This window comes from Vanessa atalanta, chromosome 12, assembly GCF_905147765.1.
Source record: "Vanessa atalanta chromosome 12, ilVanAtal1.2, whole genome shotgun sequence".
Taxonomy (NCBI): domain Eukaryota; kingdom Metazoa; phylum Arthropoda; class Insecta; order Lepidoptera; family Nymphalidae; genus Vanessa; species Vanessa atalanta.
Window position 1 is genome coordinate 8,375,901 of NC_061882.1, and position 14,691 is coordinate 8,390,591.

The 14,691-nt window shown below is 31.1% G+C and overlaps 2 protein-coding genes across 8 annotated transcripts in view; both read left to right on the top strand.

The window, feature by feature from the left end:
- Nucleotides 1-4,594, top strand: part of LOC125067936 (protein unc-13 homolog A) — a 57,789-nt gene extending 53,195 nt beyond the window's left edge. For all 7 annotated transcript variants that reach the window (XM_047676834.1, XM_047676835.1, XM_047676837.1 and 4 more), the window contains 4 exons: nucleotides 64-162; nucleotides 968-1,130; nucleotides 1,290-1,416; nucleotides 1,563-4,594. In XM_047676834.1, coding sequence (XP_047532790.1) covers nucleotides 64-162; nucleotides 968-1,130; nucleotides 1,290-1,416; nucleotides 1,563-1,736 — 563 coding nt within the window. In that variant the 3' untranslated portion in view covers nucleotides 1,737-4,594. The remainder of the gene's footprint in view (nucleotides 1-63; nucleotides 163-967; nucleotides 1,131-1,289; nucleotides 1,417-1,562) is intronic.
- Nucleotides 4,595-5,341: 747 nt separating this feature from the next.
- The window catches only part of LOC125067767 (actin-binding Rho-activating protein-like), a 34,532-nt gene continuing 25,182 nt past the window's right edge, over nucleotides 5,342-14,691 (top strand). The window contains exon 1 of the mRNA XM_047676520.1: nucleotides 5,342-5,500. Within this exon, the coding sequence (XP_047532476.1) occupies nucleotides 5,444-5,500 (57 nt within the window). The 5' untranslated portion in view covers nucleotides 5,342-5,443. The remainder of the gene's footprint in view (nucleotides 5,501-14,691) is intronic.

Consider the following 14,691-nt stretch of genomic DNA (forward strand, 5'->3'; position numbering starts at 1 on the left):
TAATTTACATGTAAAATGTGATGACAGGTGAAAGAAATCTATATATTAAAACTATGATTTTAGATGCAGCGGTTGCAGAGGAAGGTAGCGTAGGCGAAGTTTCACTTCAAGTAGATCTGTTCACACATCCTGGTACGGGTGAACACAAGATAACAGTGAAAGGTTAGTAATTTTTTTTGATTTAAATTAAAAACAAAGCTAAATGCATATTGATCGACTAATCTAAAAAGTATTTAAACTTATTTACGCAACACAATTATTTCAATGGTCTAATAGTATGATGACTGTTACAAATTAAAGACAGGTAACATAATTACTGAAGAACTTTTCCAATAGAAATAGTAGCTTTTTCTAAATCCAGAAAATAAAAACTCACATACAACAAACTATTTATAATGAAGTATATTTTTAACACTATTTGGCTACAAGTTTTGTTCGAAATCACCAGATCCCGGGATTTTATTTCTAGTCGGTCCGATAAACAGTGTTGGGTTTTTTGATTAAGAACTTACCTATAAATATTAGCAATTGATAGTGTCACTCACGTAGCTAGGCCCTAATACCTCCAAATAATATAGTTAAATGTAATTTAACGTAAAATGTAATGTCCAAAAAATATTAGTACCGACCACTTCAAATTAGCCAGGACAACCAATTCAATTGAATCTAAACCATTAAATCCTGTCCTAAGTGCCCGTAAAGTAATCAAAGCTATTGAGCCCACACCTGAACTCCTGAATTTCTTCCAGTAGTGCTGTTTCATAGAACTTTGAAGTGAAGAAATGAAGGAAAGGAAATTACATCCGTATTACACGTATACAAACGCACACTTGATTTTACGATTTATCCAGCGCAGGTAGTAATAATGATCATTATGAATTACTGCCGTGATTAAAACAGCAGGAGGTCATTATTACTACAGATTTATTTCAAACTGTATCTAACACTTTGCATATATAATTTACAGTGGTTGCGGCAAATGATCTGAAATGGGTGATCGCTAGTGGAATGTTCCGTGCATTCATTGAAGTGAACCTGATTGGACCACACCTGGCTGATAAGAAGAGAAAGTTCGCCACCAAGTCGAAGAGTAATAACTGGAGTCCTAAATTCAATGAGACTTTCCACTTGTAAGTTTAATCAACCTTCTTGTTGAACACTTATCTATTTTAAAATAAAAAAAAAATATATTTAAAAAAATACGCTATTTAGTTACTCAGACAATATCTTGAAGAATTATAACCGTTATTAATGGTGTATTTATTTAATTTACATACATACAATTCTAGTATGGTGAGCGCTACGGAACAGCTGGAGCTGTTTGAACTGCACGTGTGTGTTCGAGACTACTGCTTCGCGAGAGAGGACAGGCTCGTAGGCGTCGCAGTCATGCGTCTTGCTGATATTGCAGAACAGGTAATACGAAAGAACTAAGACTTTTCCCCATAAAAAAAATCATTTAACACCACACAGAGCCTTAGATCGAATTTGTAAATTTCTATTTCTTTTATTCGAGTTACTTTTTTATGCTAATTAATACATTAACATATGTGGTTTTAAAGGGAGCATGTGCGTGCTGGCTTCCACTCGGCACTCGCGTGAAGATGGATGAGACCGGCTGGACAATACTTAGAATCCTCTCTCAGAGGCATAGCGATGAAGTAGCGAGAGAGTTCGTCAAACTAAAATCGGAAATGAGAGCAGAAGCACCTGCCGGTAGCCAAGGACCTTCGTGAAGACCTCCGTAAGGAATCACCGCGTGATACATTTCAGCAAGCCATTCCATTTGGATCTTCCACACCTAGGATTACGACTGGAAAAAACCGGTTGTGATATGTTAAATCATAGTGCTAATGGGGCGACCTCAGCGTTTTGTCCACGTCGGACAAACCGAAGATTAGAAGACGAAATTCAAAGCTATTTCACCATCAAGAGACAAACTCAAGATCGAAATATTAATAACAATTCGGCGCTCCGGCGGTTACCGGTCAGTGCTCGTACGTTTCGTTTATAATCTCGACGTCGAGAGAAATCGTTTTGTAAATAAATTTACGATGTTAAGTTACGCGAATAGTAGAATATTTTGCACAAATTCGAATCATTAGCCAAAAAGACTGACCGTAGGCGGCCGGGCGCTGCTACGTCCGCCGATCTTAGGCATACAGCAAAATAAAGATTGTTCAAATATATCGCCATTGAATTGCGGAAAACCGTATCCGTTTGCGTTATATCCATGAAACTATTCAAATCGAGCACAAAATTTATCTATAAACAGAGACGTATTTTATTTCTTCCATTACGTATTATAAAAATATGTATATATTGTAATCGTTGATGCATTGAAGCTTGAAGCGTTATCTTTCAGACTCTGAGTTTCATGGATGTTGACATTGTGTAATTTTGCTGCATACCTAAAGTTTTGTGTGGACATTTCGACACACGATTAATGTATTAAATATACTACTTGTATGGACCAAACCGTCGTTAATACGGACGCATTACCTATTTCCTTAACCCCTAATATTAAATCAACATTATTTATCTACTTAATCATCTTATCGTTATACGTGTACAGTAAATAATATATGGCCTTATGTAAATTATTTCCTTCGTTTGTTGGTATACATAATATGCTTCTGTCGAGGAACATGTAAAAGTATTAACGTATTATTGAGTGTTCGGATGCGATGCGAGTTATACGTTTTCCGTTACCGCGTGGTGTTTGTCATGCTCGAGTAAATGCACGTTTAGGAGATGAGTGTTCTAAAATTGGATTAATATAAGTAGTATGATTTATCGTAAAATGTACGGTCTTGTCATCTTTTATAAAAAAACTCCTTTATGTCCCGTTTTAAGTGATCCGCATTGTACTATGTGATCTTCAATTGTATATAATAACAAATAAAATGTTAAAGAATACGTATATCACCTATTTGCTCTTACTTTTTACGCTTGACCTGTTTAAACATGTTATTCTAAATCTCCTGTCTTTTGTATATTATTGAAAATTGTGATATTGTTATAAAATGAGAAACAGTTATCGTAACTGTGGATATTTATATGGACTTGCTTTATAAAAGTTCATATTGTGTGTTTATTGTTAAAATTGGCTTCTAATTCGTTTGTTGTTCCGAACGGGACCTCGATACTATATCCGTTTTATTCACTTTCTATATAATTCTAAATATTGTTCGTAAAATCCTTAAATATTATATCCTAATGTTAGATATTCAGTGCTCAAATATTTTTTTTGTTTAAACGTTAGTATCGTTATTGTAATGTATTCATTTGCGATGGCAAAATAATATTAAAAATTTACCCACTCCAGGCCAAACGGTTAGCGAATTACACGGAGTTCGATAAATTCACATAAAAAAAACCATTGTGTTTTCAATACTACATTTCACATTTTACTCGCAAACAACCGTAAATAAGATAAAAATCAGTTTTTCTGAAATATTTTGTCGGAGCTGTTTGACCTTCACGCGTGTCGACTCATCGGAAAATAAATAAAGCTTATCATGTCGGTAATTGAAATATTACTTATAAATAATAAGCACACGATTTAAAAAGGATCGCTTCTTTTACACAAAATCGTATTATAATAAATCGAGGTGTAGCGTTGAAAACACAAAACAGCACATCACTTAACAAACACGGGAATTAGATTTTCTATATATTAGTATTTATCATGGATTACATATCTGTAGAATGTGGTTTGTCTAGTCCAAATCTCAATAATATATTTAAAGATATATTTACTCGTCTTATTAAATAAATTAAATCATTTCTTGAGTGATTTTAGTGTTTTCGGACTGAATACGTTCGTAGTTTCATTCTCCTTTAGTATTTTATTTTAAAGCACACAAACACAATACGATTACGTAAAATGTTATATAAAATGTAATTATCGTTTAACAGATAATAAATAAAATATATCTCGTGTGCTTTATTATTAGGAGTTGTTTAGAAGAATTGTTTTAGAAAAATGTACCTTATGAATGGATAGAATTGATGTCAGATAAATTATGTATTCAATGTTTATCCTCTCAAAGTAATTAATGGATATTTGGTTAAAAAATTCATTTCAATAAATGGTGACTATCACAAGGTCGAATAGTAAACTTTTCAAAGTCAGATTTCTCACTTTAATTAGATATCCAATACGGGATAATAGATTTCCTTACAGAAAAAACGTTTTGCATTGACGATAAATCACGACTGTATAATTTTGTATATAATTGCAAATGTACGACCATCGCATTGATTGTAAACAAAGATCCCACTATCTGCATAAACTTCCAATTTCATTATAAGTTTTCTTTTTTTTTAAGATCTTTTATATTTTACAGTTTTTTATTTAAATTAATCGGTTTATGAAGATACTGCGATCGAGCCAGCAATAAAGAAAAGCGCACAGCCTTCATTCAACTTCATTAATATTTTACTCCATATATCATTGACACATTAAAAAAAAACCTTTGCCATTTGACAATACTTGGTAAATATTATTTTTAAGTGTAAAATGTGATGATCACGTCATCATAATCATTATAAGACGTTTACGCTCCAATTCTAGTATTAAATCACTAACATTGCATGTATCTTTGTATAAATGCATATATGTAAATGTTACATGTTTAAACACATTATTGAATTTAGAATTTTTATGAAAAAAAATAAATAAATATCCGTATTTCAAATATAGCTTGGTGTTTTCTTTTATTGAACATATTTATGGGTAAATACATGTATAAACAGTAATTTCTGGATTTTTTTTAATAATATTTATCTATATAAAAATAAAAATAAAATGTTTGTTCAGAACTTTTTTATGTGTTTAGAAATATAAGATATAATCATACATATTTATTGTTCCTTTATGATTTTATTACATGTATTACATGTGCATTCATTAGATAATAATTTTTATTTTACCCTTGATTTTCATTCTGAATCTGCGAACACAGAAACAGCAAGAAAACTAAAATAAACATAATATTAATTTACACTCTCATTAAGGAAGAAGTATTGAAAATATGTATTTCAATCTACCTAAACATTTTTTTTAGTCTACAAGGACCTTCAAAATTATACAATTAACCATTATTCATTATTCTAATATTATATCTAATTATACACACAGTTATCTCTAACAAGTACATCTTATAACATTTTATGAAATAATTCGTTTTATCGTAAGACAATGAAACTTTCTCCGAAACCACGACTGATATTATGGTTATTTGGGTAGCATAATGGAACGTAGACACTCCCACACGCGCGTCCGGCCAGTGACGTCACGGAGAAGTGGACCAAAGTCGCCTATTTAAAAACGTCACTCATTCATAAACCGAACACATCACTGCGGACTTGACCATCGCGAGATACACACGGCTTGTGTTATTTTTATCTAATAGTATTAACGTTGGTGTTGTGTACAATGAGTGGAAACTTCCTTACTATTCCCGGCGACAGTCCGATGCAAAGACGATCACGGGTAAGGCTTCGTTTATGTAATTGCATGTAAACATTGTTGTTTATTGTTATAGACGGGTAATGTAATAAAGATTTGCTACTTAGTAGTCGAGAACGAGATGTTTTTGTTATTATAATTAAGTTTCTGTGCGATATGCATATTGGTTTTAAATATTTTTTCAATTAAATTAATAAAATTTGATTAATTTGTTTAAATATTCATAAGGAAAACACGCTCGGTTCTGTATCCTGTAGATTTACAAGTTTGTTTAAACAAGACGTGACGGTTACAACAAACGAACACTTATTAGAATTTAATTGAATATAATTCATGCAATTGTCTGCGATCTACAAATATTTTCAAACAACAGACTGTTTTCTTTATAATTTCTAATTTATATGCATCTGAGTATTTGAGGATTACCTTCTCAGAGTAACTTAATTTGATAGGAAATAAATATCAAAACATCAGTCGGATTTGTGAACTTTTATCTCACAAAATTGAATTTTGTGTAAATAAATAATTATTATGTACTAGCTATAATTTGAAAGTATTATTTAGAAACCTATCCCTGCTGATTTTATGATAAACACCAAAATATGTTTGTTAATTTGTCCTTCTTTGACTCAGTAACAATATTTTTTTAAATAATTAGATAATTAGTGGCTAAGACATGATTCTATCCCGTAAAAGATCGTTATCTTCTTGACAATAATACAAAAGAAATTTAATACTTTAGTTTTGCAGAAAATTGCCGCTATGTTTTCTATACTTCTACACCTAAGTCTGTCTTATCACAATCAAACCATTTAACGGATCATGTTGGAGATTGAGGTTTGTAAAAACATTACATGAGTTATGGGATATACCGAAAACAAAATATGATTTGGTCGAATCATACAGGAAGTAGTTACAAAGTTTTATATATTCGAAGTTCAGAATAATTTGCAAAATTTATAAAAGTAAAACAAAAGCCGTTATAGTTCGCCGCGCTCCCATTGTGGCTTCGCGATAGGTTTTAACTAATAATGTCATCTCAGATTGTTCCATTTGATCACATTTCTATTTCAATCAAACAAAAAACTTAATTAAGAATTCATTGTTCAGTATTGTTTCTATTTATATTATATTCTAGTGATAGGATTCTTAGGATAAATAGAATATCATGTAGTCCAAGTTTATTAAATTGACTGCGTCATTAGTTATTTTTCATAGTATAGTACCATAGATGTTTACGGTTATACGGATAACCATTTATGGTTATAAGGATTTTTGTAGGTCTGCTACCAAATAGTAAGAGTTTATATTGATATTATTCTGTATGAAGGGTGAAGTACAGGCACGAAAATATGTCATCTTCTCGTGCCTGAAAACGCGGCAGGAAGAGGATTACCAGAATTGGTTTATACTTATCATAGTGTGTGCCAGAGTTAATGGATGCTTTAAAAGTACTTACCATTAGCAGGCCGCTCGTTGGCCTCCCTAAAAATTATTTATAAGAAAGTAAATAAATTATAATGACATTAGGTCCTATCATTGTCAAGTTAAAAAGTTTTAATGGGTAGTTGTCTGTTTAATGGCAATGGCATAATTTGTAAAATCAATTTTGTCAACAAATAACTTTGCAATTAGTTTAAAACTAAATTAAATATTGATCAATTCCGTGTTCCTTAGTGAATATTACAAAGAAAAGTTAACTTGCGTCTTGTTTGAATTTTGACGTTTAATTCAATAAAGAAAGTTCAGACGGAATTAAGTCGGTTACTGTCTCTTTGACTAGAATCTTAGGGTGAGAGTTGAGATGGCCCAGATCATAACACGTGTGAATATAACACAAAGATCACAGTTTCAAAGCAATGCTAAATTTACATGTGCTTAAATTGTGTTTATAATTTATCTCCGGCTCGCTGGTGAAGAAAAGCATCGTGAGAAAACCTGCATTTGTCAGATCCAAATATGATATACATGTATGTAGTCAGCATTGCAGCAGTGTAAAAAAAAGCTCTTTTTGAAGAGGGAGGAGGTCTTTGCCTCCGACTGTTTCTTCTTTTAAATAAAAAGAAAACTATATCCATGTTACATTTTAAATGTGGAAGTGGACTTTGAATTGACTGTTTGTTTGACCTGCTTTTACGACTCATATCTTATACCGATCATTATGAAATTTAGCACAAGGATAGATTGAAAGACACGAAGAGATGGATATATACTTTTATTAAGAGAACACCAGGGAATAATAATAATTTTTTAATTAGCATTTCTTTTTAAATATGCCATTTATCTGACCTCTGATCAATTCGATTCCTTTATGTTTAACTTAAAACGTAAAAAACTGATTTGCATGGAATTTTCCGCACCGAATGCGATACTACTAATACTACAAATATAACAATAATTTGCAATACTTGGAAAAAGAGGCCAAATCATTGATTCATATTAATTTTGTAGGAGTAATTACGCACACATTATATGATAGTCGTACTGTTACTTTAATTAATATTATAAAATAATATAATAAACTTGTAACCTTTTTAATTGATACACATAATCACTGAATTCCAACAATGACACGACACTGAACTAGACAACTATTTGCTACAACGCCGCATAGCTATGGAACTCGGCCAACAAACGAGATGTGCGCCGTCGTTTGATTGTCGCAAATAAAACGCAAAATCAAATACAATTTTTTTAATTACAAAATATACAAACGTAGCTTTAGCTTAAAATACAATCACTATAATAAACATCTATTTGTAATTAACCTTAAATCTTCAATCCACGGTGAAATATTTTTACACAATAATATGTGAACTAAGTTTGTGTTACTATTTCTGGTTTTTTCGTTTGTCTAGTGACAAATTAGGTTTAGAATCTAAAAAGATGACATGTTCACAACTAGTACGGTAACCCCCGAATCTTTCATGCCATATGCATGCCTATATTTAATTTCATCAGAGATGTTTTCCTTGATGAGAAAATATCGTAATCCGAAAATATGTAGAATGATAATCTGCTATATATTAAGAACATGCAGTCCAGCAATGTGTTAAAATATACATTGAACTTTCTTAACTGAACTTTTAAAATACCCTCGTATTGTCCTGCCATGGAGCATTTACCCGTCAGGTACTGTATATTAACAAATTCACATATATTATCATATAGTATGTTATATCAATAAACTTAAAGCAATTACATATTTTACAACATATTTCATAAATAGTAACCATGGCTTATAGGGAATGTGTCATGTAATGTTTCATTTGACTGATCTATTAAAATTAGACAAAGTTATAATCGATTTAAGATTTCCGAGTAAGCGAGTGGAACAAATTGCTTATAAATTCGTGTTCCACGGGTAACTATTAATTAAAATTTAGTTGTTACAGAAAATTGGATCGAAGCTCGATCGAATATAGTCTGGTCAGGGATTGTGGCAAATTATGACTATAAATTATTTTTATCTATAGCTATGTTAATGGTGTGTTTCCACAAAAAAAAAATTATCAATTTCTGTGTTTGAAACTTTTGCAATTCATTATAAAGTCGACGAAAATTGTGTATATATATATAGTATATATATATATATATATATATATAGTATATACACACCATTAAGTTTCGTTGATAAATTAATTACCGCAACTGCAGCATGCAGCGTGTTGACAACACAAATGTTTCCAATTTTCTTCTTTCTTACTTCTAGTAAATCTTTACTTTCTGAACCACATGGAATGTTGATAACAACGATAAAAATCTCAAGCAATTAATATAATCATCACAATTTACGAAGGATGACACAAAGGTTATTCGTTGTACAGAACTATTTTTTTATTTAAAAATTTAAAATAATTTCAAATTCACTATTGGTAAATATATCCTTAATCGTTGAAACTTCAAAATTAAAGATATAACAAACAATTCAAGCAAATTCCATAATTTGCGCAAAATCTAAACAGAAAACGATTTACGTAACAAGGAACGTATTCAAACGCGTAAACATATTAGATGCCTAATTTTAACTTCTAAATACCAGAAACATTCCTGTTAACGCTCCAAGAGTCGGAAGTTTGAGTCATCTCTCGTCGAAGTGATCGCTCTGAATACAAGCCGTGCAAGGACGGACAATAATGAGTCATATTACCATTCACCCGGGACCAGTACAACTAAGAAGACGGCAATTCGATTATTTCGGACTTTTGGACTAATAACTGCAGACGATAGACCAGATTGAAACCACAATTACAGATCATTAAAAAAATAATTCGATAAGATATTTCGATATTAAATCCAAAAAAAAAAATTGTTTGGGCGGCCATGTTTGATGTTTATGGGTGATGTTATAGCAAAATAAAAAAGTTTGTTATCACAATGTTTGAAATGAAAGTTTTATTTCTATTTTTTTTAGTTCCATTTATTTCACCGAGTATACATGTGCATTTCATAGTACCAAGAACTCATATGAAATTGATTAAAAACTACTATACTAAAAGTGAAATGAAATAAAATATATACAAATGTAAATTTATTGTACGGTTTTTTAAATTTTTTAATATTGGTTCATGTCATTAAAAACTATTATTGTTTTATTTTCATAATAATAGAGAACGAGGGTCATCTTAAAATTAAAATTTTAAATTTTCAATAAAAGAAAATATATCAGTTTGCATCAAATATTTCTGCGTTATATTTTCATATAATACGTGAGTTTCCAACAATAACAAACTCGCTCGGTTTGTTTATATTAAACTATATATGGATTTGAAATCCATTCAATAAAAGAGCAACAGATTAAACAAAATCATACCCACAGCGCCCACGCGGCTATGTTCAGGCTTACAGCAGTTTATGTATCACCATATTAATTTAGATCGTTTATATGAAATGGTTATTAACCTTCATTTAAAATCGTTTACAGACTAAATATTTTATACGCCATTTAACATTAAATGATTGAAAATTAAAGCTTATATAATCTATATATAATGTATTTTGATCTGAATATTCTCACATTGTTTTTAGTTTTAAATTAATAGAAAAGATTATTAATTATTTTTATTAAAAAAAAAATGGTAGAAAAAGTAATTACTGATTTTCTTGCTGGGTTTTTCTCGGGATAATCAATTTTCCAAACCGGTAATGGGCTTACATTTAATTAAAAACTGTAACAGGACGATTCAAAAGTGCTTCTTGAGCTGAGTTGAATAAAAAATATCTTGATTTTGATTTCATAATCTGTTATCATATAAATTTAAAGATCTAAGAATTGTATTAGACAATTCAATATAATTATATAATTATATATGATTCAATTATTTTTTGTTCGTCATATATCGCTTACTCGTGTAATATGATAATAAATTACCTAAATTTAATTATACAATATATAAACGCACAACAATACCGTAAGCCTTATTCATTAGATAAATATTTATATTGCAATAAGTTCACGGATCTGACTTACCTATCTCATATTTACGCAACGGCCTACGGCGCTCGAACACGTTGAGTATAATCTTTTACGTCAACATTTCAAATGCTTTACATTTTAACATTTGAATGAAATGAAACTAGTATTCATTTTCTAAAGTAAAATGAAATATCAAATGAACAACGTCATGTCATATTAATATATTATTTTATATCATCATGTTTTATTTCTGTCTTGTTGCTTTTAAACATAATTCATATTTGGATAATTTTATTTTTGCTGTAAAATAATTGTTTCATTCTTGTTAATCCGCAGGGCGTGTTTATAAGCCAAAAAAACAAAAAATACGTGGAATAAATATTCGTAATAGTTAAATTACGTATAAAAAATTATATAGGTATATATAAATAATAAAGAAGAATGGTAGCAATGCCCCATTATAAGGAATTACTAATATTTATACGTCAATTTAAGCTTAAGTGTCAGGATCGATCCTGCGACTATTAACGTCGCTAGGCGGTTCTTAAACCATTGCGCTATTGACGTTTATAATTTAATTTAATTAACACACATGTCTGATTTGGTGGAAAAGAGTAGACCTTTCTTGTCTGAACGTTTTATTATAATCAACTTTCCGAAACAGTAGTCGAGCTACATTTCATTCAATACTCCAACAATGATGCTTCGAAAGTGCTTTTATAAAGAAAACTAGTTAAATCCAAAGCGATCTTGAGAAATTTATATCCACTATATAGAATGAATTATCTTTCGAGAACAAACAATTAATCTTCCTCTATATATGAGAAAAGTTGTTTATTGTACTAGAGGAAAAAAAATACGAATAGTAGTGAAACTTCTTAATACAACTTTCCTTCTCTCTCTCTCCGTCGTATCTATCTTCTCTCTCGTGTGATTAATTTACCCTAAACGTAACGCGTTACAAGTTTGATCTTACTTTTCATGCGCATATTATCGAATCGCTGCCCAAGAAGTTAAAATTCAATAATAATAAATTAGACCGTACACATAATATATAAATGTCATTAATATGTGAGTATCGTTCTCAGTAACTCTATAGGTTATGTTGTAAAGTGTATTAATATGATACTATTGACAAATTGGAACTCTTAGCATGTGACATTACGAAATATTTAGTTTGAGATTTACACATATTAAGTTTTGAACGCGTACTTTTATCTAAAATGAAAGGTAGACTGGTAAATTGACCACCTGATGGTAAGTGATCACCGTCACTCTTACGTTGCCATTGCCAGAAATGTTAACTTTTCTTAAGTCGTAAATGCAGCACCAACCTCCTAAACTAATATGTTAGGTACATTAATTATAGTTACACTGGCTTACCCTCTCAAAGCGGAACACAGCAATACTAATCATTGATGTTTGACTGGATTACGTAATAAATGAGTGGTGCAACTGATAGGGATTAAACATTAATCACCTTATCTTTTATAAATTGAAATATTTTTCACCAAAATGCATTCCTTATGTTCCGTCAAACATGTATCAGATGTTAAATTAACATGGTTATTTTTATTACTAACAGTATTTAAAACGGGATATTTACCATGTTTTTTATTTTTATTTGTTGAAGCTCGATATTTCGACATTATCTACGAAGATAGATATCTACGGTAGATGTTAACGGCATTAGAAGTGTCCATATCGGACTAGCTCCTTTCTCGTACGTTTGCTGCGTAAACACTGGTTACCACTAACACTGTCACGTTCACCCTTACTATATGTTTTATTTGCACTCGAAACTCGATCCCATGTTTTACAAACGAAACTCACCGTATCGATTTGCGAATTTTTTATATTATTATTCAAGGGTTTGCATAACTTTATCACTGGATTCCATACTTTCGACAGTTGAAACCCACCTTCCCTATTGAAACGCAAACGTCAGTCTCGTGAACAAGACATTCGTAGATAATGTCGAAATATCGAGCTCCAACAAATAAAAATAAAAAAATATGGTAAATATCCCGTTTTAAATACTGTTAGTAATATATCAGATGTTTGTGAATTGACTATTGAAAAATTGAAATCTCTTTTAAACAAGACATTGGTAAATAAGGCATATTACTCTATACAAGATTATATTTAAGATAATTAAAGATAAAAAAGACTTAATATTAATTGATTTCTCAGCAGGTTATATATGAAAAACGTAATTTTACTTTACTGACATACTGTAATTAAAATGATGGAAATTAGTAACTACTGAGTTTCTTGCCGGTTGTTCTCGGTATCTATTTCCTGAACTGGTGGTGGCTTTACGTTTAATTCAACACATGGCGATTCGGAAGTGCTTTTATGAGCTATTTATATTTCTATTTTGACCGAAAAGTATCATCAAAACCAGAATGTAACAAGAGCCAGCATTGCCATTCAACGTTATAATAAATGTAAAATTATATTAGTTTAGTTATATTTATTTGATAAATGGTATCACATCACAGTCATGTGCTTAGGAGCTAACTGTTGTATAACTCGCTCGCGTTTCATTTTAACGCGGAGATGAATTGCTCTCACGTCCAAACGAATCTACAATCCCGCACGTATTCCCGGATATTATTAAACACGTCACAAGACTAAACTGTCAAGATATTTGGCTAACACGAACAATAAGTAATTCTATCTGTTTCGCTTTGAAAAGTTTGTTCGAAATATCTTGTAGTTTAATATTTCGATGTGATCACATCTATTAGCATCGATTCGCATTTTATCAATAGAAAATAGCTATTTTGTTTTAACACCCATTCATTCATTCTTCAGTCTGCATTGATTCTACTTTGATTTTTTTTTTTTTTATTCTCTACTGTCTAATCTACCTGTCTTTTTGTCAAACGCCAACTGCGATGCGGTATGTAGAATACATTAGCAGCCCGTAAATGTCCCACTGCTGGGATAAAGGCCTCCTCTCCCTTTGAGGAGAAGGTTTGGAGCATATTCCACCACGCTGCTCCAATGCGGGTTGGCGGAATACACATGTGGCTGAATTTCGTTGAAATTAGACACATGCAGGTTTCCTCACGATGTTTTCCTTCACCGCCGAGCACGAGATGAATTATAAACACAAATTAAGCACATGAGATTTCAGTGGTGCCTGCCTGGGTTTGAACCCGAAATCATCGGTTAAGATGCACGCGTTCTAACCACTGGGCCATCTCGGCTCTTATGTAGAATATTATAATTATGTGGGTATGTAGAATAGGTAATACTAATAGGTAACTCTTTACCGAGTTTAGGTATATTATATAGCATCTTGTAGCTCCGCCTTTGACTCACGATGCGTAAGTAAGCCCACCTTAATGCGAATCAATGCTGATGCGACTCAGGCGTTACTCAAATTGAAACTAAACAATAAATTTCTTAAGAAGTCTTAATAACTAATTATCATCTAAGTGTTTAAATAAGTACATCGTATAAAAACTAATAATTACCTTATAGTTTTAAAGACATTAATACTGTGCCTAAACATTTGAACACCGATTATGATAATTATTTAAAACTAGCTACTCGTCCCGGCTTCGCACGGTTAAAATAGTCGTTTTGAAAAGTTTATATTAAAGGACAAACATATAAAATAAATCTTATATTTAATTCAAGGAGGTTGAGCTACTACAAAGTTACATCATAATTGGATCAATGGCTTAGGGACCTCATAGAGGAGAATCAACAAACTTAACATTTTGATAGATATTTGGATTTTCATATTATATTGACATCATTTTTTGTTAATTTTTAAAGTCAT